At 40.8% G+C, this 21991-nt stretch overlaps 1 protein-coding gene across 3 annotated transcripts in view; it reads right to left on the bottom strand.

Annotated features, from left to right (window-relative positions):
- The window catches only part of LOC122560491 (E3 ubiquitin-protein ligase MGRN1-like), a 168062-nt gene that overhangs the window by 24816 nt on the left and 121255 nt on the right, over positions 1–21991 (bottom strand). For all 3 annotated transcript variants that reach the window (XM_087998015.1, XM_043711141.2, XM_043711142.2), the window contains exon 8: positions 10790–10837. In XM_087998015.1, coding sequence (XP_087854141.1) covers positions 10790–10837 — 48 coding nt within the window. The remainder of the gene's footprint in view (positions 1–10789; positions 10838–21991) is intronic.

Here is a 21991-nt window from a genome sequence, read left to right on the forward strand (position 1 = left end):
ACAAGACCATTGATTACATTAACTCCTTCTCTTTCTATCCCACTTATCAAAGAAATGAATTCCTTTCTTCCAGTTTCACCATCTGATGAAATCGCCGTCAGGACCAAAGCTTTGCCAACTTTAACTGCATGAAAGATCTCCCATGTGGGGTAAATTTCTCACAGGCACTATTCTTCATCTTTCACATCACCACCGCAGCCCATGAAAAAGCTACCCTTGTTCTTATCTTCAATGCCACTAACTTATGCATTCCAAAGTTATCTTATACCGTTTACGACAGAACCCCAATATTAAATACACCTTAGTCTTTTCCCCTCCATCTTTCAAATGGCTGTTCATTTGACACTTGTTTTTCCTCTTTCACATAATGTAAACATTGTTGGCTAGGCTAGCTTTTGAAGTCCTTGAGGAGGTGATGGTGATTTGTCTCCTTGGAGTGCTGGGTATAAAAGAGTTCCAGCATTTTGACCCAACAACACCCAACCCAACTTGGATGGGAACCTGTAAGGACTGGTGGTGCTGTTCCCATGCATCTGCTGTCCTCGCCCTTCCAGGTGATAGAAGTCATGGGTTTGAAAAGACATTGCCAAAGGAACTTTGGTGAGTTGCTGCTAGTAGGTGGGACAAATTGCTCCCGATGGATGGAGGGAGTGAATGCTGAAAAGGTTCAATAGGTTGGCAACCAAAGTAGATAGCTTTGTTCTGGATTGCGCCAAGCTGCTTGCATGGTGTCGGAATTGTATTCAACGAGACAAAGGCAGAGAATTCCATCATGTTGTGCCTTGTTAACGGAGGACAATCTTGGGGAGATATTCCCAAGTTACAAGGGTCCTAGCCTCTGACCTGTTCTTGTGGACACAGTTCTTATCTGGCTACTCAATTCAGTTCTGGTAACTCCAGGGGTATTAATAGTGAATACTATTTCCCCACACAACACCTTCACTTGCAAGCAAGAGTATGCAGCTTTGGTCCATAAAAACCTCCAAACATGTTTGGAGCTACTACAACAACATGCATTCACAGGAGTAGCTTTAATGACCTGCCTTCCATCTTAAGGTCATTCACTGATGATTACATAATGTTGTTATGAAGTTGAAGGCGTCTACCATATCTTTAAGAGCGAGTGAATGCTGTTCTGCATTGAGAACTTTCAAGAACAGTCTCAGAGTGTACTGGAAAATTGAAACTATGCAACATTTGGCTGTGAAACAGATACCAGAGTTGGTTGCTGTTTTCACAACAATTTGTGGGTGGCACGGTGGCTCAGTGGTTAGCACTGTTGCCTCACAGCACCAGGGACCCGGGTTCAATTCCTGCCTCGGGCGACAGTCTGTGTGGAGTTTGCACATTCTCCCAGTGTCTGCGTGGCTTTCCTCTGGGTGCTCCGGTTTCCTTCCACAGTCCAAAGATGTGCAGGTTAGGTGAACTGGCCATGCTAAATTGCCCATAGTGTTAGGTGCATTAGTCAAGGGTAAATGTAGGGGAATGGGTCTGGGTGGATTGCTCTTTGGAGGGTCGGTGTGGACTTGTTGGGCCGAAGGGCCTGTTTCCACACTATAGGGAATCTAATCTAATTCAAATTTAACCAGCATAGGCTCCATGAAACTAAAAGCTGAAAATGTGTTGCTGGAAAAGCGCAGCAGGTCAGGCAACATCCAAGGAACAGGAGAATCGAAGTTTCGGGCATAAGTCCTTCTTCAGGAATGAAGGAGGGCTTATGCCCGAAACGTCAATTCTCCTGTTCCTTGGATGCTGCCTGACCTGCTGCGCTTTTCCAGCAACACATTTTCAGCTCTGAGCTCCAGCATCTGCAGTCCTCACTTTCACCCCATGATACTAAAACCCAACCAAGTTTGAATTTACTGAACTGCCAACATCGAACCAATAAGATGATCCAACATTGGGGGATATAAAAAGGGCAGTCATTTTGAAAATCAGACAGAGCAACTGCCATCAAGAGAGAGACCCAAGACATTGAAACATTCTCTATCAAAAGGTACCTTTTCGTACGAAACATCTTGACAGGAAAAAGAAAAACGATGACCCAGGAAGATCACCAGCCAGAAGAAATAAAGATGACAGTCGCCATATGGTTTTGAAATTAAGTCGATGTAATTTTAGCAAGTGTTTTATTGGAACACTTGTTGTTGTAGAGTTGGACTCAAGTTTAAGAAAAAGGGGGGCTTAGAGTTGTTAATAGTCGTTGTTTTATGTTTACTTTTTGAGTTAAAGAATAAATTAATATTATTTTCTTTAAATATTGGAATTTGGGAGTTCTCTGTCACTCATATTTGAAAAGATTATGAGCTTCTCTGTGTGTTCAATTTAACTAACAGATGTGTTCACTGCTGTGTCGTAATAATGTTCAGCACTCCTCATGACTTTTGATTCCTCAGATACAAACCACAGTCCATAGTCAAATGCAGCAAGACATAGACAATATCAAGTTTGGCAAGTAGTAAGCAACAGTCCTACCAGATATATGCCAAGCTACAGCCAGCACGAACAAGAGAGAATCTAACTCTTGTCCCTTGACATTTGAACAACATTACTATTGCTTCATCCCTCACTATCATCATCATCCTGGGAGTTAACATTGACCAGAAACTGAACTAGTCATTTAAATACAGTGGCTACAAGAGCAGGTCAGAGGCTAGGAAAACTGGAAAAAGAATCTCCCCTTCCGACTCCCCAAAGCCTGTCCACCATCAACAAGACTCAAGTCAGGAGTATAACAGAACACTCCCCACTTGCTGGATGGTGAAGGTCCAACTACACTCAAACAGCTTGACACCACCCAGGACAAAGCAGCCAGCTTAATTGGCACCACATCCACTACAGTGCATATTATCCTCAAGGTGCCCTGCAGAAATTCACCAAAGATCCTTACACAGCACCCTCCAAACCTATGATCACTTCCATTTATAAGGACAAAGACAGCAGATCTATGGGAACACCACCACCTGCAAGTTCCCCTCTAAGCTACTCGCTATCCTGACTTTGGATATATAATCGCAGTCCCTTCAATGTCGCTGGGTCAAAATCTGTGCAATCTTGTCCTACCAACATTGTGGGTCTACCTTCAGCACATGGTTGAAGGTTGCAGTTCACCACTACTTTCTCAACTAGGAATGGGCAACAGATGCTTACCCGACCAAGCAATACCCATACCTGATGAACAAATGAAAGAAGTGTGCTTCATAGGATTGATAATCACAAACAAAATTTGACATCAACCTAATGAAGGCAATTTTAGGTGGCGACTTTTCCAAAAAATAAAGTTTTGTCTCCAAATCTTTGGTACTGTCCAAAAATATGCACTGCTCCGTTCTCACTCCAACCTCGCAAGACCATTTCAAGTATCAGCACATTCCTACTCAATACTTTGAAGACTTTTCACTATCATTTCGACTTTGATAACCAGACTTAAAACCTTTATCCACTTTGCAAGCTTCTCCTGCTTTGGCTTCAGAACTGCCTCATACCCTTACTGGCTGGCTACCCATTCTTGGTTGTACCAATGTTTTGTTCATTAAAAACAACAATGTCTTTTTCCGGTTTTAATGTTAATAACTTCATCTAGCTAACCATCTTGTGTTTTGCATTTAAGCAACCTAGTGGGCATGCATAAGTGTTTTTTTTTTAAACAGTGGCTCAGTGGTTAGCACTGCTGCCTCACAGCACCAGGGACCTGTGTTCAATCCCCACCTTGGGGTGACTGTCTGGAATTTGCACATTCTCCCAGTGTCTGCGTGGATTTCCTCCGGGTGCTCCGGTTTCCTCCCACAATCCAGAGATGTGCAGGGAGGTGAATTGGCTGTGCTAAATTGCCCGTAGTGTTAGGTGCATTAGTCAGAGGAATGGGTCTGGGTGGGTTACTCTTCAGAGGGTCGGTGTGGACTTGTTGTGCCGAAGGGCCTGTTTCCATACTGTAAGAAATCTAATCTAATCTAAAAACGGCATGATGAACAGCATTTTGTTTTGGAATTATCATCAGTAATTTCATGTTTTGGCAGCAGATGGCACAATAACACCAGGCTTCAGCTTTTACAGGACAAAACTGTGAGAATTTCAACTTGCACAAAGGAAGCTTCCCCTCTGGGAGTTCTACTCGATTCCACATTGACCACTAATACAAAGATAGGAAGAGCCGACATCGAAGGATCAAAAAGCGACGTCGCTATGAATGCTTGGCCGCCACAAGCCAGTTATCCCTGTGGTAACTTTTCTGACACCTCCTGCTTAAAACCCAAAAGGTCAGAAGGATCGTGAGGCCCCGCTTTCACGGTCTGTACTCGTACTGAAAATCAAGACCAAGCGAGCTAATACAAAGCACCATTAAGAATGCTTTTTTTTTTCATTTCTCACTTATATCATAGGACCAGAATTGGGAGTGTTGCAAGAGAAAACCTCAGATCATAGTGGTTCGTTTCTGAATTCTCTTACGGAGAAAAACTCTCATCATCAAATAACCGGTGTCAGAAAAGCATCATTGTACTTTGGTGCGAAGGTTACGACGATATATAAAACACCTTTCTAAGGACAAAGTCCGATACAATAAATAACCAACTAGGGGTTAGCAATGCAAGAAATACATATTCTTTCTTAATGCTGAAAAATTTGCCTTCAATTTATACGTAACAGTGCTTATTATCCAGTTAAAAAGCCGACACCCAGATTAAGGTATATTTACAATTTTAGAATACTGAAGAATAGATGGTAAGCACAAGGTCCACTCTAGATTTTTCTGAACAGCAATCTAGTTATTCCCACTGCCTACTCTCACCCCCATATCCGTACAATTTTAAAGGTCATGAAAGACTGAAATCAGGAAGAATGTTTTAGAACAAAGGGTGTCAAAATCTGGAACTAATGCCCTCAAAGGCAATAGACATGGAGCTTTCAAATCTGAGATTATTGTCGAACACTGGTACCAAAAGTTATGGAGCAAATGAAGTGAAGGTCCAGTTGAACTATGATCAGGCTGCATGGTTTGAAGCTTGGGCTGTATGTTCCACATAAATCTTACATCATTGGAGTGATCCTGCTTGGGGCGTGGGGCAAGAGGAGGAGATAAATCAAAGGGCAGTCCCCCATACAAAATGTTGTGTTCTCCCATCTTTTATCCGTACCCATTTCCATTGCTCTACAAATCCAAGTTACAAAGAACTGAAGCCTGAGGTAACGAATTGTTTTATCCAGAATCCTATTTATAGTTTGCATTTTTCATCTGGTTGCTGAAAATGCTTTAAAATGTAAACATCAGAATTGAACCATATGAATTGCTTCCTTTTTTAAACATTCCATTTTAGATATTTATTTTTGTAGCCTTTGCTGATGAAATTGTAATGAAATTACTCCTCACTCAGCAGCTTTTTTGCTGTAATATTAAATAAGCAAAAGCATATGCAGGAAAGAGTCAATGTTAAAGTTGAAAATTTGGTCAAGCACACAAAAGGGAATTGCTGCTTCGCTGGGCATTCCAGCAGTCTGAGGATGAAAACAATTTAGAGTTTATTTTCATTGCTTTATTTACATGTTCCAGATTCTTCTTCATTACTCTTCTCTTGTTTCTCCAATGACAGTGCTTCCTATGCTATGCCAAGGCATCGGGTTTCAACGTCTGATGACAGGTTTTTTGATAATGGATCTTAATTTTGATTTTTAATTAGGCAGAATAATGAAAAATATGCTTCAATGGGAAGCATAGTCATTTGCAATTTCTAACAAAAGAGAATCTAACCATCTTCCCTTGACATACAATTACCATTACAATTGTCAAAATACCTCAAATTAGTTTGCTGAGGATTATGATTGACCAGCAACACAATGGACCAGACAAAGTTACCACTATTACAATTGCATGCCCTGACGCTGGAAATTCTAACAGTTAGCACATTTGGACCAAAGCCTGTCCACCATCCACAAAGTCAAACATGTGATAGGATGCTACCCACTTGCCTGGATGAATGTAGCTCCATGCAACATTCGAGAGTTAAGTTCAAAGTACTCACAAGAATTAAGTTCAAAGTATGTTACCCTACTTACAATTTACAAGTACAAATATAACTAGATGTGCATAGTTTAGCGCATTCTGCAAGTTAAAAGCAAATCTCCAAGTCTATTTAAGCATTTAACATGTTTAGAATTTAAACAATTTTACAACATCACTTCTCAAAACACACTAAAGAACACAGTGACGTTTGATAAGACCCAGCTCTCTAACACTGTAGACTATAACTTGAAATTTCCTGTGTAGTTATACATTTTTATTAGTGCTTAGTACAGCATTGTGATTTCCAACCACAGAGTATGCACTGAAGAAGCCAGCTTTTCAGAAGCATAACAGAGGGAATATTGTGCAGTAGAGAAAGTGCCTCATAAAGCTTTTAAAAAATTAAGCATCTGGGACCCAAGGTGTGGCAGTTTTATAACATAGTGTACGATTCTCTCCTAAGGAAGGGGTGAGCGCTATGGTTATCCAACAAAAAAAAGACAACAGAAGTTTAGAAATTTAAGCCTCAGTCTACCTTCACAACATGTCTCTCAATGCTGGCAAAGACTCATAATAACATAGCCGAATTGATACAAGAAATAGTGCTCTAACTGTTGAAATAGAATCTAGTCATTAGGACCACAGCCCAAGTCAGATATTCAAGTAAAAATTTAAACTGAATAGAAAATCTTAAGAATATTGCCAAAAGAAGTCATATTCTGTCAAAGCTTTCTGCTTTACAATCATTAGGAAAACTCACAAGAATACCAATTCAAGGGGAAAGGTCAGTGTTCATCACTAATAGGATACTGCCATCAAGCCAAATAGATATTCGATTCTTCACACAAATGGGTAATATGGTATGTGAATTTCTAACACTGATGTGATGACAGGTATGTAAGCTGCACGTCCCAAATGCATCAAACAACATACCCCTTTGATTATTTGCAACAAGGTACTGGCTGTACCCAATCATCCCACACTTGAAAAATTCACAACAACGTTGAACATTAGATGTGATCCTGCAACTGGCCAACATTTGTTGGATGGCCTTCAATGTGCGAGATTCTACACTGACTATAAATTTAGGACAGTGAGTTGAGCTCATAGTGTGGTGTATGCACGTACTGGAAGCTACATGTATTATTACACATTAATAATTTGTCTTTGAACACAGGAGGAGCCTGTGTTTCAACTCAACTAAACAGGTATCCACCATTTCCTAACACACCTCTTAGGCTTCACACTTACTAACCAAAGTCAATCTATCTGGTTTAAAACTTAAATGCATTGTTCATTGCAATGCCTTTACCAGAGTTCAACTGCCAACAAATCAACTCTCTTCTCAAGCAGCATGAATGTTGATGTTCCTCTAGAAAAAAGGTACTCATGCAAATTGTTCTGATGAGTGCAAGATGGACAGCTTTGACAATGTGTCCTTTTTGGGTACTGTTCAAAAGGAAATTTACTGACGGAATTCATCATTGCTTCCCTTAATTAGAATCTACTTATAACATTTTATACTTTTTTTTAAGATGGCAGAAGCACAGACGATCTGAACTGTGCAGCTTTTCACACCATTTCCATATATTTCATATTACTATCATCATTGCACACAATCCTTTTAAAATAGACTAGCAATTAGAAATATTTTAATTGTGTTATTAAATCAACATTTTCTTGTAACAGACAAAACTAGTTCAAAGTTAACTCCGTTCCGATTTACTATGCTCAAATTCTTTGAACCAAAACAAAAAGTAACGTTTTACGGAAGTCACCAACCTAAACCAAAATTGTATTTTATTTTCATAATATCTAGATTTCTATATAGGAGAAATGAGTAGATAAAAACCAATTTTGGCAGGCTCATGGTAGATGAAATTTAATGCAGAGAAGTGTGAAATGACATAATTTGATAGGAAGAAAGAAAATAGGCTCTCTCTATATGTGTACACACACAAAAACTAATGCAACAGGAACAGATAACCCCAATAAAACCAAAAGAAAGCAAGCCAATGGCCAAGATAACATACATTAAATCTTTTATTGCAATAAGCAGACTTTAACATCTGGAAGGCTGTCTGACAGGATTCAGATCAGGTGAATATGAATTGTTCTTCAACAATTTTATTAAAGGGGAGACTGCATTGAAATCATGGTCAAACTAGCAGTAGAATGCTCATGAAACCAAGAATCGCAATATTCTTAGTTTTCGGGATAAGCAAGCGCATTACAAAGATTGGTTTCATGTCGACAGCCTTCTCGTCTACTCTCAATTGAGGCCTTTAAGTAGATAATTAGTGGTCAAAAGTCTTATCTTGATTCTTGGGTAAGGCCTGTCACTGGCCTATAAAGCACATGAATGGAACAAAATATGGCAACCTTCCAGAAGACAGACAACAAAAGACTCGTACTGGCTCGACAGCTGGTGACCCAGAGACCCACTGCTTCCCACAACGTTCCTGCTTCAGAAACCAGATCTTAGCAAAAATTAAACAGTTTGGTGAGAACCTGGTTTGCATTTTCGAATTCCCATTCTGAACTGACTGCCAGCAATTGATCCTAAGATCTTTCCATGCTACAGCAGGAGCATCAAGGGAATGGGCAGGCTGCACAACATCACATCAGATTTCAAGCCTATCACTGGGCATAAAATTGCTGCATTTGTAATGCATCACTGTTATACAAAATGGAAAAAGTAATTACATGTCGAAGTTGCAAATGTCTGAAACAAGTTGAGAAAGGCTTTGTGGAGACAGTTCCCAACTTGCTCAGTTCTATTTAATGGGGCTGCTCAGTTTAAAGATATGGTCTCAAACCCTGTATTGGACGATGGTTTTTTTTCCCACTATCAGTAACAAAGAGGATTGATGAGGGCAGAGCGGTAGATGCGATCTATATGGACTTCAGTAAGACGTTCGACAAGGTTCCCCACGGGAGACTGATAGTGAAGAAGGCATTTGGTATGCTTTCCTTTATTGGTCAGAGTATTGAGTACAGGAGTTGGGAGGTCATGTTGCAGCTGTACAGGACATTGGTTAGACCACTGTTGGAATATTGCGTGCAATTCTGGTCTCCTTCCTATCAGAAAGAGGTTGTGAAACTTGAAAGGGTTCAGAAAAGATTTACAAGAATGTTGTCAGGGTTGGAGGATTTGAGATATAGGGAGAGGCTGAACAGGCTGTGGCTGTTTCCCTGGAGCTTCGGAGGCTGAGGAGTGACCTTGGGTATATGAATAGGAAGAGTTTGGAGGGATATGGGCCAGGTGTTGGCAGGTGGGACTAGATTGGGTTGGGATATCTGGTCAACATGGACAAGTTGGACCGAAGGGTCTGTTTCCATGCTGTACATCTCTATGACTCTAGTGCACACTTCTACCAAGAACTTTAATAATATAGAGTGGCAAATTAACAAAACATTCTGGGACGAGTTAAATTTAATACAATTCAGTTTTCATTTACTCTGGAATGTCAGGTTCTAATTTTCATCTCAAAATTTAATTTAGAATGTGTCTTGTTGCAAATATTAAAGTTACAGACTGATTCACTACAATTTAATATTGTATCTATACCACTGCAGCAAGTATCCCTTGTGTTGTAGCACAAATAAACAGTCTTGTATGTACCTTCTGCATTTTAAGTGTTCATTTCTATGGTAACCTCAAGTCACATGAGCATTTCTTGGAATTTAATGATATTATAATCAGAAACTTTTAAACCATCTTTCAGAATACTCCCTAGTCCACTGCGGCTTTAAAGGTACATTGCACAAAATAAAATAAAGGCTTTTTCCAATATCTGGGTCAAAAGGATATATGCACATAAATCATTGAACTTGGCAAGGCAGGTTGAGAAAGTGGGCAAAAAGGCTTGAAGGATCCCGCGCTTTATGAATAAAGACATGGAATGCAAACATAAGGAAGCTATGACAACTCATTATAAAGCACTCACTCAACTGAAGTAATATATCCAATTCTGAACAATACATTTTAGGAAGGATGTAAAGATTTTAAAAAGGAGTGCAGGGGAGGGGAGGGAAGAAAATGATAATGATTCTAGGGATGAGGGACTTCAGTTGTGTGGCTAGATTGGAGACACAGCGATTAGCATCCTTAGCCAAAAGGTGGAGAGGGAATTTGGTTGAAGTGCTCATGATCATGAGGGGTCGAGAGAGTGTGGATAAAGATAAACTCTTACCATTGACGGAAGGATTAAGAACGACAGAAAAGTGATTTAAGGTGACTGTCCAAAATATAAAATGGGGAAAACTCTGTTTTTAAAATTAAGTAATCAGTAAAGATGTGTTCTATGTGAGAACTGGTCAAATACATAAAGGGGTAGAATTTACAGGACTTTGGGCAATGACGGAACAGCATAAGTAGCTAAATTGTCCTTGCAAAGAACTACCGTGGATCCGAGGCCAAAAAGACTCCTATGCTGCTCTAATCACTCCATGAAAGATCGCTGGATCAAATATTGCATTGAGATTCCACAGAAAGTTGATATAGCTTGCTTACAGGCCTGTATGGGTATAAACACATGCCAAAATTAGGTACTAGGCCTCATCACCATCCTGCCAGACAACTGTGCATCCAGAGACAACAACCTGTTCCTTGCTGCATCCTTGACAAGGTGTCCTGCAAGAGGGAAGTTAGATGGGGAAAGCAAAAAAGCAAGCATCAAGTTTTCTGAAGGGCTGTGGAGAACTCTGGCTCCTGCATGTAAATAATTCAGTTCTGGTTCAATAAGCTTGTTCATCACTATTACGACATCATCAAGTTTACAGGTTACTTACAATCTGCTTTTGCTTTAATGGCTTCACAGAAAAGCTTCCATCGACGTGCTGCAAAATAAATGAAGTCATCAGCAAGTTAGGTTAAAAAAAACCCTAAAGCCAGTCAACAGAATTCTACATGGTATATAAATAGCAATGTGGAATATTTTTTGAACCAATTTAGTATATATGATTGTACATATAGAACGGTGTCAAAAATAAAAACTAGCCCTTCTCACAATCGAGTCTACAGCTACAAATACAGACTTACCAAGAATCCGTCTAATTCCACAAACAGCTGGTTATTAGTAGCTCAGGAGGAGTTAGCCAATGATACAGCAAACAGGGCAGATAAGCTTCCTGATGTAGGTACTCTGTTTTACTCTCATCATTTAAATATTGCTTTGCAAAGTAACAGCCATATAATTAATAACAGGACCTCATTAAATCAGAAAACTGATTTCTCCATTTGTAAAAGTCAGACAAGTGCCCCAAAATTAGCTCTGCATTTCCAATAGTGCAAATCTTATAAATAAAAATCAACCCAAGTAAAGCAATAGGTGGGAGAGAATAAATAGTTGTCTTAAAAAAAATCCATGTGGATTCTGGGAGGCTCTGCACATAATTTTGGCGAGAATGATAGCTGGACTTCAGGGGTTAACTTATGGAGAAAGTTTATACAACTCAGACCTGTTTCCTCCAGGATTTAAGGTTCAGGGATGATGTGATCAAAGTCTTCACGATAATAACAAGAAAAGACAGGTTAGATAAAGATCAACTATTTTCACTAACTGTAGATTCTAGAACGAGGGGACCATAGTCCAAAAACTAGGGCCTGACTGTCTTAGGAAAAAACACTTCTGCACATAAAGGGTAATAGATGTTTGGAATTTTCTTCCATAAACAGCAGCTGATGGTGGATTAGTTTAGATTAGATTCCCTACAGTATGGAAACAGGCCCTTTGGCCCAACAAGTTCACATCGACCCTCCGAAGAGCAACCCACCCATATCCATTCCCCATATTTACCCCTGACTAACATACCTTACACTAGGGGGAGATTTAGCATGGCCAATTCACCAAACCTGCATATATTTTGGAATGTGGGAGGAAACTGGAGCACCCAGAGGAAACCCATGCAGACACAGGGAGAATGTGCAAACTCCACACACACAGTCACCAAAGGTGGGAACCGAATCAAGGTCCCTGGCGCTGTGAGGCAGCAGTTCTAACCACTGAGCAGTTGTTAATTTTAAATTTTAATTAGGCGGGTTTTTTTGTTAGGTTGAAGTGTTAAGGGATATGGGCCAAAGATTGTTAGATGGGGGTAGGCCACAGATCAGCCATGATCTCACTGAATGGAAGAACGAGCTTCAGGGGGTGAATGGCCTTTTCCTATTTGCTGAAAATGAAAGGTTCCATTGCTGCTTGATGGGAGATGAGAAAGAGAAATAAGAAAAATCAGCGGCAGAGATTCAAAATGAATGCATTTCAGATCGTTACAGTTAGTAACCATTTTGGCAGCAGGATCCACTCAAGAATCTTTAAATATGGAGCATTTGACATCAACCAGACGGAGTCAATTATCAGCCGAATATAATGGAAAAAAAAGTTCCAAAATTGGTGAGAAAAGGGTAGCACAGTGGCTCAGTGGCCATACTGCTGCTTCACAATGGGGTTCGATTCCAGCCTTTGGTGACTGTCTGTGTGGAATTCACACATACTCTGTGTGGGTTTCCTCTGGGTGCTCTGGCTTCCTTCTGCAGTCCAAACATGTGCAGGTTAGGTGGACTGACCATGCGAAATTGCCTTGTAGTGTGCAGGTTAGGTGGACTGACCATGCGAAATTGCCTTGTAGTGTGCAGGTTAGGTGGACTGACCATGCGAAATTGCCTTGTAGTGTGCAGGTTAGGTGGACTGACCATGCGAAATTGCCTTGTAGTGTGCAGGTTAGGTGGATTAGCCACTGTAAATGCTTAATAACAGGGAAATAGGGTGGGAGGACTGGGTCTAGAGGGATGCTCTTCAGAGGACTGGTGCAGTCTCGAAAGGCCAAATGGCGTCTTTCCACATTGTATGATATACTTCAGAGCATCAGGTAGCCAATGGCAGTGTGTCACAAACAGCACATGACATCAACGGTCAGTTAGTTTACTGTGCTGGTACTGGCCAAGAGATAAATAATGATCAATCATCATTTCTTAAAATAATGCCATGGGATCTTGTGCATCCATACAGATGGGGCCTTCTGTACTCATCCAAAGAAATTACACCTCCAGCTACATACCACCTCAACAGACTACTTTGTAATTATTAGAAGCTTGTCATTATTAATGTTCTGAGGAATTGGATATACTCTTGCAAGGAACACAAAGTTAGCACACACACACAATAATCAATAAAGGAAATATAACAGCAAATTGACCTTTAGAACATAGAACATAATAGCGAAGTACAGGCCCTTCGGCCCTCAATGCTGCGCCAACCTTTGGAACCAATCTGAGGCACATCTAACCTGCACTATTCCACTCTCGCCCATATGCCTATCCAATGACCATTTAAATGCCCTTAAATTTGGTGAGTCTATTACTGTTGCAGGCAGTGCGTTCTACACCCCTACTACTTGGAGTAAAGAAACTACCTCTGACAGCTGTTCTATATATGCCACCCCTCAATTTAAAGCTATGTCCCCTCGTGCCAGCCATCACCATCCGAAGAAAATGATTCTCACTGTCCAACCCATCTAACCCTCCTACATGTCTCAGTTAGATCACCTCTCAACCATCTTCTCTCTAACGAAAACAGGCTCAAGTCCCTCAGCCTTTCCTTGTAAGACCTTCCCTCCATACCAGGCAACATCCGAGTAAATCTCATCTGAACCATTTCCAAAGTTTCCAATCCTTCCTATAATGCAGTGAGCAGAACTGTTCGCAATACTCCAAATGTGGCCACACCAGAGTTTTGTACAGCTGCAGCATGACCTCATGGCTCAGAGTCTCAATCCCTCTCCCAATAAAAGCTAACACACCTTATGCCTTCTTAAGAACCCAATCAACCTGGGTGTCAACTTTCAGGGATCTATGTACCTGGACATGAGATCTCTCTGCTCATCTACACTACCAAGAATCTGACCATTAGCCCAGTACTCTGCATTCCAAAGTGAATCACCTCACACTTTTCCACATTGAACTCTATTTGACATGGGTCAGCCCAGCTCTGCAGCTTATCTATGTCTCTCTGTAACCTACAACATTCTTCATCACTATCCACAACTCTACCGACCTTAGTGTCATCCGCAAATTTAATAACACACCCTTCTATGCCTTCATCCAGGTCATTTATAAAAATTACAAACAGCAGTGGACCCAAAACAGATCCTCATGGTACCCCACTAGTCACTGAACTCCAGGATGAATGTTTCCCATCAATCACCACTCACTGACTTCTTTCAGCTGACTAGCTAACCACTAAATCACCCTCAATCACACGCCTCCGTATTTTCAGCAATAGCCTGCCATGGGATCCTTATCAAACGCCTTCCTGAAATCCATATACACCACATCAACCACTTTATCCTCATCCACCTGTTTGGTCACCTTCTCAAAGAACTCAATAAGGTTTGTGAGACACAATCTATCCTTCACAAAACCGTGTTGACTATCCCTAATCAACTTATTCTTTTCTAGATGATTATAAATCCTATCTCTTATAACCCTTTCCAACACTTTATCCACAACTGAACTAAGTCTCTCTGGTCTATAATTACCAGGGTTGTTTCTACTCCCCTTCTTGAAAAAGGGGACATTTGCTATTCTCCACTCTTCTGGCACTATTCCTGTAGACAATGATGACAAAGATCAAAGCCAAAGGCCTAGCAATCTCCTCCCTGGCTTCCCAGAGAATCCCAAGATAAATCTCATCCGGCCCAAGGGACTTACCTATTTTTACACTTTCCAATTGCTAACACCTCCTCCTTATGCACCTCAATCCCAGCTAGTCTAATAGTCTGTATCTCAGTATTCTCTTGGACACCATTGCCTTTTCCCAGTGTGAATACTGATGAAAAATATTCATTTCGCGCTTCCCCTATCTCATCAGATTCCACATACAACTTCCCACTACTGTGTTTGACTGGCCCTAATTTTCTCTAGTCATTCTTTTATTCCTGATATACCTCTAGAAAGCCTTCAGGTTTTCCTTAATCCTATGACCTCTCATGTTCCCTCCTGGCTCTTCTTAGTTCTCTCCTTAGGTCTTCCCTGGCTAACATGTAACTCTCAAGTGCCCTAACTGAGCCATCACATCTCATCCTGACATCCTTTCTCCTGACAAGAGATTCAACTTCCTTAGTAAACCATGGCTCCCGCGCTCGACCACTTCCTCCCTGCCTAACAGTAGCTGGTCCTTGAATATGCTCCACATTTCAACAGTGCCGATCCCTTGCTCTTTCCTTCCCCATCCTGTGCATCCTAAATCTTGCCTAATCGCATCATAACTGCCTTTCCCCCAGCTATAACTCTTCCCCTGTGGTATGTACCTATCTCTTTCCATCGCTAAATTAAACATAACCGAATTGTGGTCACTATCACCAAAGTGCTCACCTACCTCCAAATCTAATACCTGGCCGAGTTCATTACCCAGTACCAAATCTAATGTGGCCTTGCCCCTTATTGGCCTGTCTACATACTGTGCCAGGAAACCGTCCTGCACACATTGGACAAAAACTGACCCATCTAAAGTACTTGAACTATAGTGTTCCCAGTCAATATTTGGCAAGTTGAAGTCCCCCATAATAACTACCCTGTAACTCTCGCTCCTATCGAGGATCATCTTTGCTGTCCTATCCTCCACATCTCTGGAGGCCAACAGAAAACTCCCAACGGGGTGACCACTCCTTTCCGGTTTCTAATCTCAGCCCATACTACCTCAGCTGACGAGTCCTCAAATGTCCTTTCTGCAACTGTAATACTGTCCTTGACTAACAGTGCCACACTACCGCCTCTTTTACCATTTTCTCTGTTCTTACTGAAACATCTAAATCCCAGAACCTGCAAAAACCATTCCTGTCCCTGCTCTACCCATGTCTCTGAAATGGCCACAACATTGAAATCAACCCATGCTGCAAGTTCACCCACCTTATTCCAGATGCTCCTGGCATTGAAGTCGACACACTTCAAACCAACTTCTTGCCTGCCGGTGCCTTCTTGTGATCTTGAAATCTTAGTTCTGACTTCACTACTCTCAACCTCCCGCATACTCATACAACAATGTTGGTTCCCATTCCCCTGCTGAAAACTCTCCCAAAGAGCATTAGCAAATCCCCCCCCCCCCCCCCCAAGGATATTGGTACCCATTTCGTTCAGGTGAAGACCATCTGTTTGTAGAGGTCCCATCAACCTCAGAAGGTGCCCCAGTTATTCAGGAATCCCAAACCCTCCCTCCTGCACCATCCCTGTAGACCTATGTTCAACTCCTCTTTCTCCCTTTTCCTTGCTTTGCTAGCACACAGCATGGGCAACAAACCAGAGATGACAACCCTGTTTGTTCTCGCTCTAAGCTTCCATCCTAGCTCCCTGAATGTCTGCCTTAGATCCCTATCTCTCTTCCTACCTATGTCATTGGTGCCTATGTGGACCAGTGGACCACAACTTGGGGCTGCTCCCCCTCCCCCTCAAGGATCCCAAAAACACGATCAGAGACATCACAAACCTTGGCACCTGGGAGGCAACACACCAAAAGTGATTCTCTATCGTTCCCACAGAACCTCCTATCTATCCCCCTAACTATGAAGTCCCCAATGACTAATGCTCTGCGACTCTTCCCCTCTGAGCAACAAGGACAGACTGTGCCAGAGACCTGTGCCCCACTGCTTATTCCTGGTAAGTCATTCCACCCCCCCCACCCCCAACAGTATCCAAAACTGCGTACTTGTTATACAGGGGAACGGCCACAGGGGATCCCTGCACTGCCTGCCGGTTCCCTTTATATTCCCTGACAGTAACCCGTCTACCTTCTTCCTTTACCTGAGGTGTGACCACCTCCCTGTAGCTCTTCTCAATAACTTCCTCTGCCTCCCAAATGATCCAAAGTTCATCCAGCTCCAGTTTCCTAACACGGTTTTCGAGGAGATGGAGCTGGGTCCACTTCCCACAGATACAGTCAACAGGGACACTAGTGGTGGCCCTTACCTCTCACATTAAGCAGGAAAAACATTCAACTGCCCTAACCTCCATTCCCACTATTCTAAATTCCCAACAACGTTACTGAAAAACCAAAAAAAAAAATAAAGTAACTAGTCACCTTACCAATCCAGCACACAGAACTTTTTTTTTGGTGAGAGGTGGGAGACACTACCCCAGTACCACCCAAATATACAGCCTCACTTACGCAGCAGCCCCGTGTCTGCTCCTGCTCAGTGTGCTTTATTACATGGAGATTAGAGCATAACAACAAGGAAGCCTGGCTACAATTGTCCAGAGCAGAAGTTTGGTTTCCATTATAAGGAAAGAATTACTCATAGAGAAGGCAATGCAATGAAGGTTTACTGAATCAGTTCCCACGATATTAGGGTGGTCCTTTAGTTACAGTCCGAGTCAGTGAGGCCTACATTCTTTGGAATGCAGAAGACTGAGCTGGGTTTGTTGAAACATACAAGATTCTGAAGAGGATATAGGGGATGGAGAAAGAAAGATTGTTTTCCTTAGCTGGGAAATTTGGATTGGCCATCAGCTGTTACATTAAAGTTCTGATTCTACTTCAGCTATTATTGTGTGCTGTCTTGGGTTCCATCATGTATTTGTGATGCTTTTTCTTCTTAACTGTCGACATGCCTCCTGACCAACTAATCACTGGGCATGAAGAAGATTATTACAGTAGATTGCTCCGCTCCTGACACATATTCCACAATAAATCTAATTAAACAAATTGCTGGATATGGCTACTTTGTTTTTTTTGGGGGTGGTGGCAGAGTAAAACATGTACAGCTGCATACAAAGCACTCACTAGCTAGCAACGTAGTCTTAGGTTGGCTGGTGTACACAGAAGGATCTGACAGAGTTAAGATCAAGGCTAAACTTCCAAGTATAACACCTTGCTAACTAAATGTTGCATGCAACCTTTGAATCATCATAGAATCCCTACAGTGTGGAAACAGGACCTTCGGCCAGCAAATCTACACCAACCCTCCGAAAAGTATCCCACGCAGACCCATTTCCCTACTACTCTACATTTTCCCTGACTAATGCACCTAACCTACACATCTCTGAACATTACAGGCAATTTAGCATGGCCAATTCACCGAACCTGCACATCTTTGGATTGTAGGAGGAAACTGGAGCACCTGGAGAAAACCCACACAGACACGGGGAGAATGTCTGTGTGGAGATTGCACAGTCACCTGAGGCTGGAATTGAACCCAGGTCCCTGGCACTGTGAGGCAGCAGTGCTAACCACTGAGCCACTGTCCGCCCCGCATTCTACAATGAAGTTCTGTCAGCATTGCTATAAACTACACTTAGCTTTCTTTTTATAAATAGCCAATTACGTGTACGTGATTTGGCATCGGGGAACGGTTGTGGGGGCGCTGATGCCACTAAAGACTGATAATTAGAATCTATACCCAATGTCTCTATAATAGTAAGAAGAGCAAGCAGTTGTTGGCGCACCAGGTGTGAACCGGAATATAACATCCTGCATTTGCTACAATGTAGTAAAACACTGCAGGAGGCTTTAAAGGAGTGTTATCAAATACAACCTGACATTGATACAAATAGGAACTATTTGGGAAAAGTGGGTAAATGCTCACTCAAAAAGGTAGTTTTTAAAGGAGCATCTTAAAAGATGGAAAGTGTGACTTCGAGCTGTGAGAAGTTTCAAATTGAGGGAAGGATGTTAAAAATCTTATAGGATCATTGGCTTTATTCATAGAGGCATAGTACGCAAAAAACAAGGAAGCTGTACTAAATCTTTATTCTTACTGGTTAGGTCTCAGCTAGGTGTTGTGATTGATTCTAGGCATCACACTTAAAGATGGAAGACATCAACACATTGGGATACAGAGGAATTTTCCAGAATGACATCAAGGTTAAAAGACATCACCTATATGGTGAGGTTAGTAAACTATGGTTGCACTGAAAAAGAAGTGAGATCATAAAGTACATTTCAATCCACATGCATTACTTTACCTACAACTATGCATCATTCACTAGGTTTCACTATTCCAAATGCTCTCTTGGTCTCTCCCTCCCTGAAACTTCCAGCCTCAATTAACTTGGCCTCATCAAAAACACTGCTCTATGCATCCATCCATCCTTCAACCCCCTACTCATTGATCTTCATTGGTTCCCAGTCCAGCAACACCTCAGTGAGATTGCAGCAAAATCGCAATGAAATCTTTCTATTCTGCAGTTCTTACTGTCTGAATTTAGCAGCGTGAGCATTATGCAATCTTAGAATCTATTTCATGAACTTTATGCACTGTCTAATATTAATAGCTTCAACATTGTGCGTTCTCTGAAGTCCGTGGTGAAAGTACAGCATGCACTCAGGGTTTGATATTAAGCACTGTGAGTGCTCCTGACTTGGGAATAAGGACTGTATGCTCCCTGAAGGTAGTATGGTTACTGAGTCTTTTTGTATTGCCCTGTAACACTGGCTAGATTAAATTACACAATACAGTTAAACTGTTTACTGGAAGGAGGGAGTTGTTTTGTCTGCCACGAAGACCAATCAGAAGTCTACTCCAACCCACTTGTTCTGTAAATAAACACAATCAACAGTGCAACCTTGTAGCCTTGAACAGTCAGCACAGATCATCTGAAGCTCTGTAGTCAGGCTTGACTTTTCAAATTTATGATTCACAGTTGAGAGCTAGTATGGAGAGAAGCTGCAATTCATTATTAAAACTGTTATGTACATGGATTTATAAATTTACAGAAAGCTGTGTTACTTGAAATATTACTGCACCACTTCACAACGTATAAATATTTAAATCTGCTGAATGAAACAAAATGCTATCTTACATAAGCAAACTTTCTAACATTGTAGTTACTGTAATCTTAATTATTTATTTTGTTACCCTGTTTAGAGGGACAAAGGGAGTCAGTACTAGGGAAAAGCCTGGTCTATATTTTCTATAATAGTGTGGACAGTCAATGTAAACAATGAAATTGTCCGTATACTAATTGCATTCAGAGATGCTGCCATCTTTTTTACAAGCTGTTCAGCTTCTTTGAAAACCCCATTTTAAAACTGGAAAGCAGGTCAAAACCGTTCTCCTTTAAAGTTGTTGACACCATCTAAAAATAGTTTTTCCCCCCAAATGTTTTTAATTTTGATTAACTATAGTGGACCTTCAGGATGCTATAAATCAATCCGAAGGGAAGCTTGGAACACGAAATGAACTCACTGAATTATCAGTATCATCCACAATCACAGCGCAATTGTTTTGTGTAAGAAAATTCTCAGAAATCACAGTTTAACTTTCTCACGATCATTTTCAAAAAGGAAACATAAAACACTTAACTGTCACCACTCTCACAAGTGATTAAATCTTCACGCAGTACGAGTTAAAATCAAGGCCCAGTTAGATTCAAATAGGAGGCTTAAATACAAAGTAGTATCATGTACAGTACCTGAAGAAAATTATTAGATTGCCCATAATTTGACTCTTACGAAGTCAATGTAATTTTAACAGAAGTAATAAAAAGTTGAAGGTAAATGACAAAATTTAAGTCCTCACTTGAGGTGATAGATGCTATTTTTCCTTCAAAGTATTCAACTTCATCTGTCAGAATTGAAACATTTCTGCGTGTGTCATGGCACCATTCTTAAAGGAACTCCAGAAATACCTATACTTTTAAGGAAATATTGCTGAGCTGAAATATTTTCTGCATTAACTCTGCTGAAATCAGCTGCCTGTCTAATGTTGTGTTTTGAGATGAAGTGGCAATCAATAAAGGTAACAGAAAGTGACGACTTGAACAAACTCGCTAACACCCAAAGAGAGGCATTCCCACAATTTGATGAGAACTTTTGTCGCTTTACAGTTCAAACTAAATAGCGTGCATCATTAAACCCTCAAGGAACAAACCTTTGGATTGAATAAGAATAGAATCTGGTGCAGGATAAATATGCTGAACATGAATCATTCACTACATGTGAAAATTGTTGTAAAGCGGTACTCCATTAATTTCACAGATAATGGGCAGCATTTTGTCTTCGAATCCAGTGGTAAAACCCACATGTGTACTGCATATGAAAACATTTATGGAGGACAGTTGTAGGTGAATGAATAATGTATGAGCAATTTTGAGATTCAGTACTTAATATTATTTCTAGTAAACAATCTTACTGGGTGCGTAGACAGCTAGCATGACATAACCAGTACAAGGTCAGACTTGTTCATAGTTTTAAAGCTATTGCTGTCCACTTTGTTTTTCCAAATATATATGCTAGAATGCACAATTAAATTTTAATGAGATCCATTACTCTAACAAAAAGCATGCCCACAATCATTAAGTGTTCAAACATTATCTGCAAGTTGCTCAACTAAGCACCACATATCAGCTCAGAAATGAAAATAATGTTTAAAAAGAATCCATCACATTTCTTCACACTCTGGAAGCAATTATTATGGATGTAAGCTTGTTAAAGCGTTTTATGCACCAAATTCTATATAAATTGTTGAAAGATTTATTACTTGAAATGGAACACTGCAGGCTTTTGTCCAATACTGCCAAATGAGATTGTAATAAGTCACAAACAAACTGCTGCAATTTAAAAGGCATCATAAAAGGACCCAGAATAACCTCCATCGTATGAACGTGTTACTGGTTTACCCTTATACCTAGCGTCATAGAGACATACAACCCTTCAGTCCAACTCGCCCATGCCAACCAGATATCCTAAATAAATCTAGTCCCATCTGCCAGCATTTGGCCCATTTGGTCAATAGTCACTGTTTTGTGCTCAGGTTCCAATTGTGATATGTTCAAAATAATGTAGCACAGTATCGTTTTCACTAATTTACTGCTCATGACTCCCATTAATTCCCATGGGTTACTGACATACTACTTTTACAATCATTTCCGTTCAGTGCTGTTTCGTCATTGTTCTTATTTAGAATGGTGAAACTCCTAGCCAGTCATTTAACATTTCATGATATAAACGCATTCTACTCCTAAAAACATACATAATAATCACTTCACTTTTAATCAAGTTTAGT

Source organism: Chiloscyllium plagiosum, unplaced genomic scaffold, assembly GCF_037043375.1.
Source record: "Chiloscyllium plagiosum isolate Xiang-an unplaced genomic scaffold, Cpla_swu_hap1 HiC_scaffold_20, whole genome shotgun sequence".
Lineage (NCBI taxonomy): Eukaryota > Metazoa > Chordata > Chondrichthyes > Orectolobiformes > Hemiscylliidae > Chiloscyllium > Chiloscyllium plagiosum.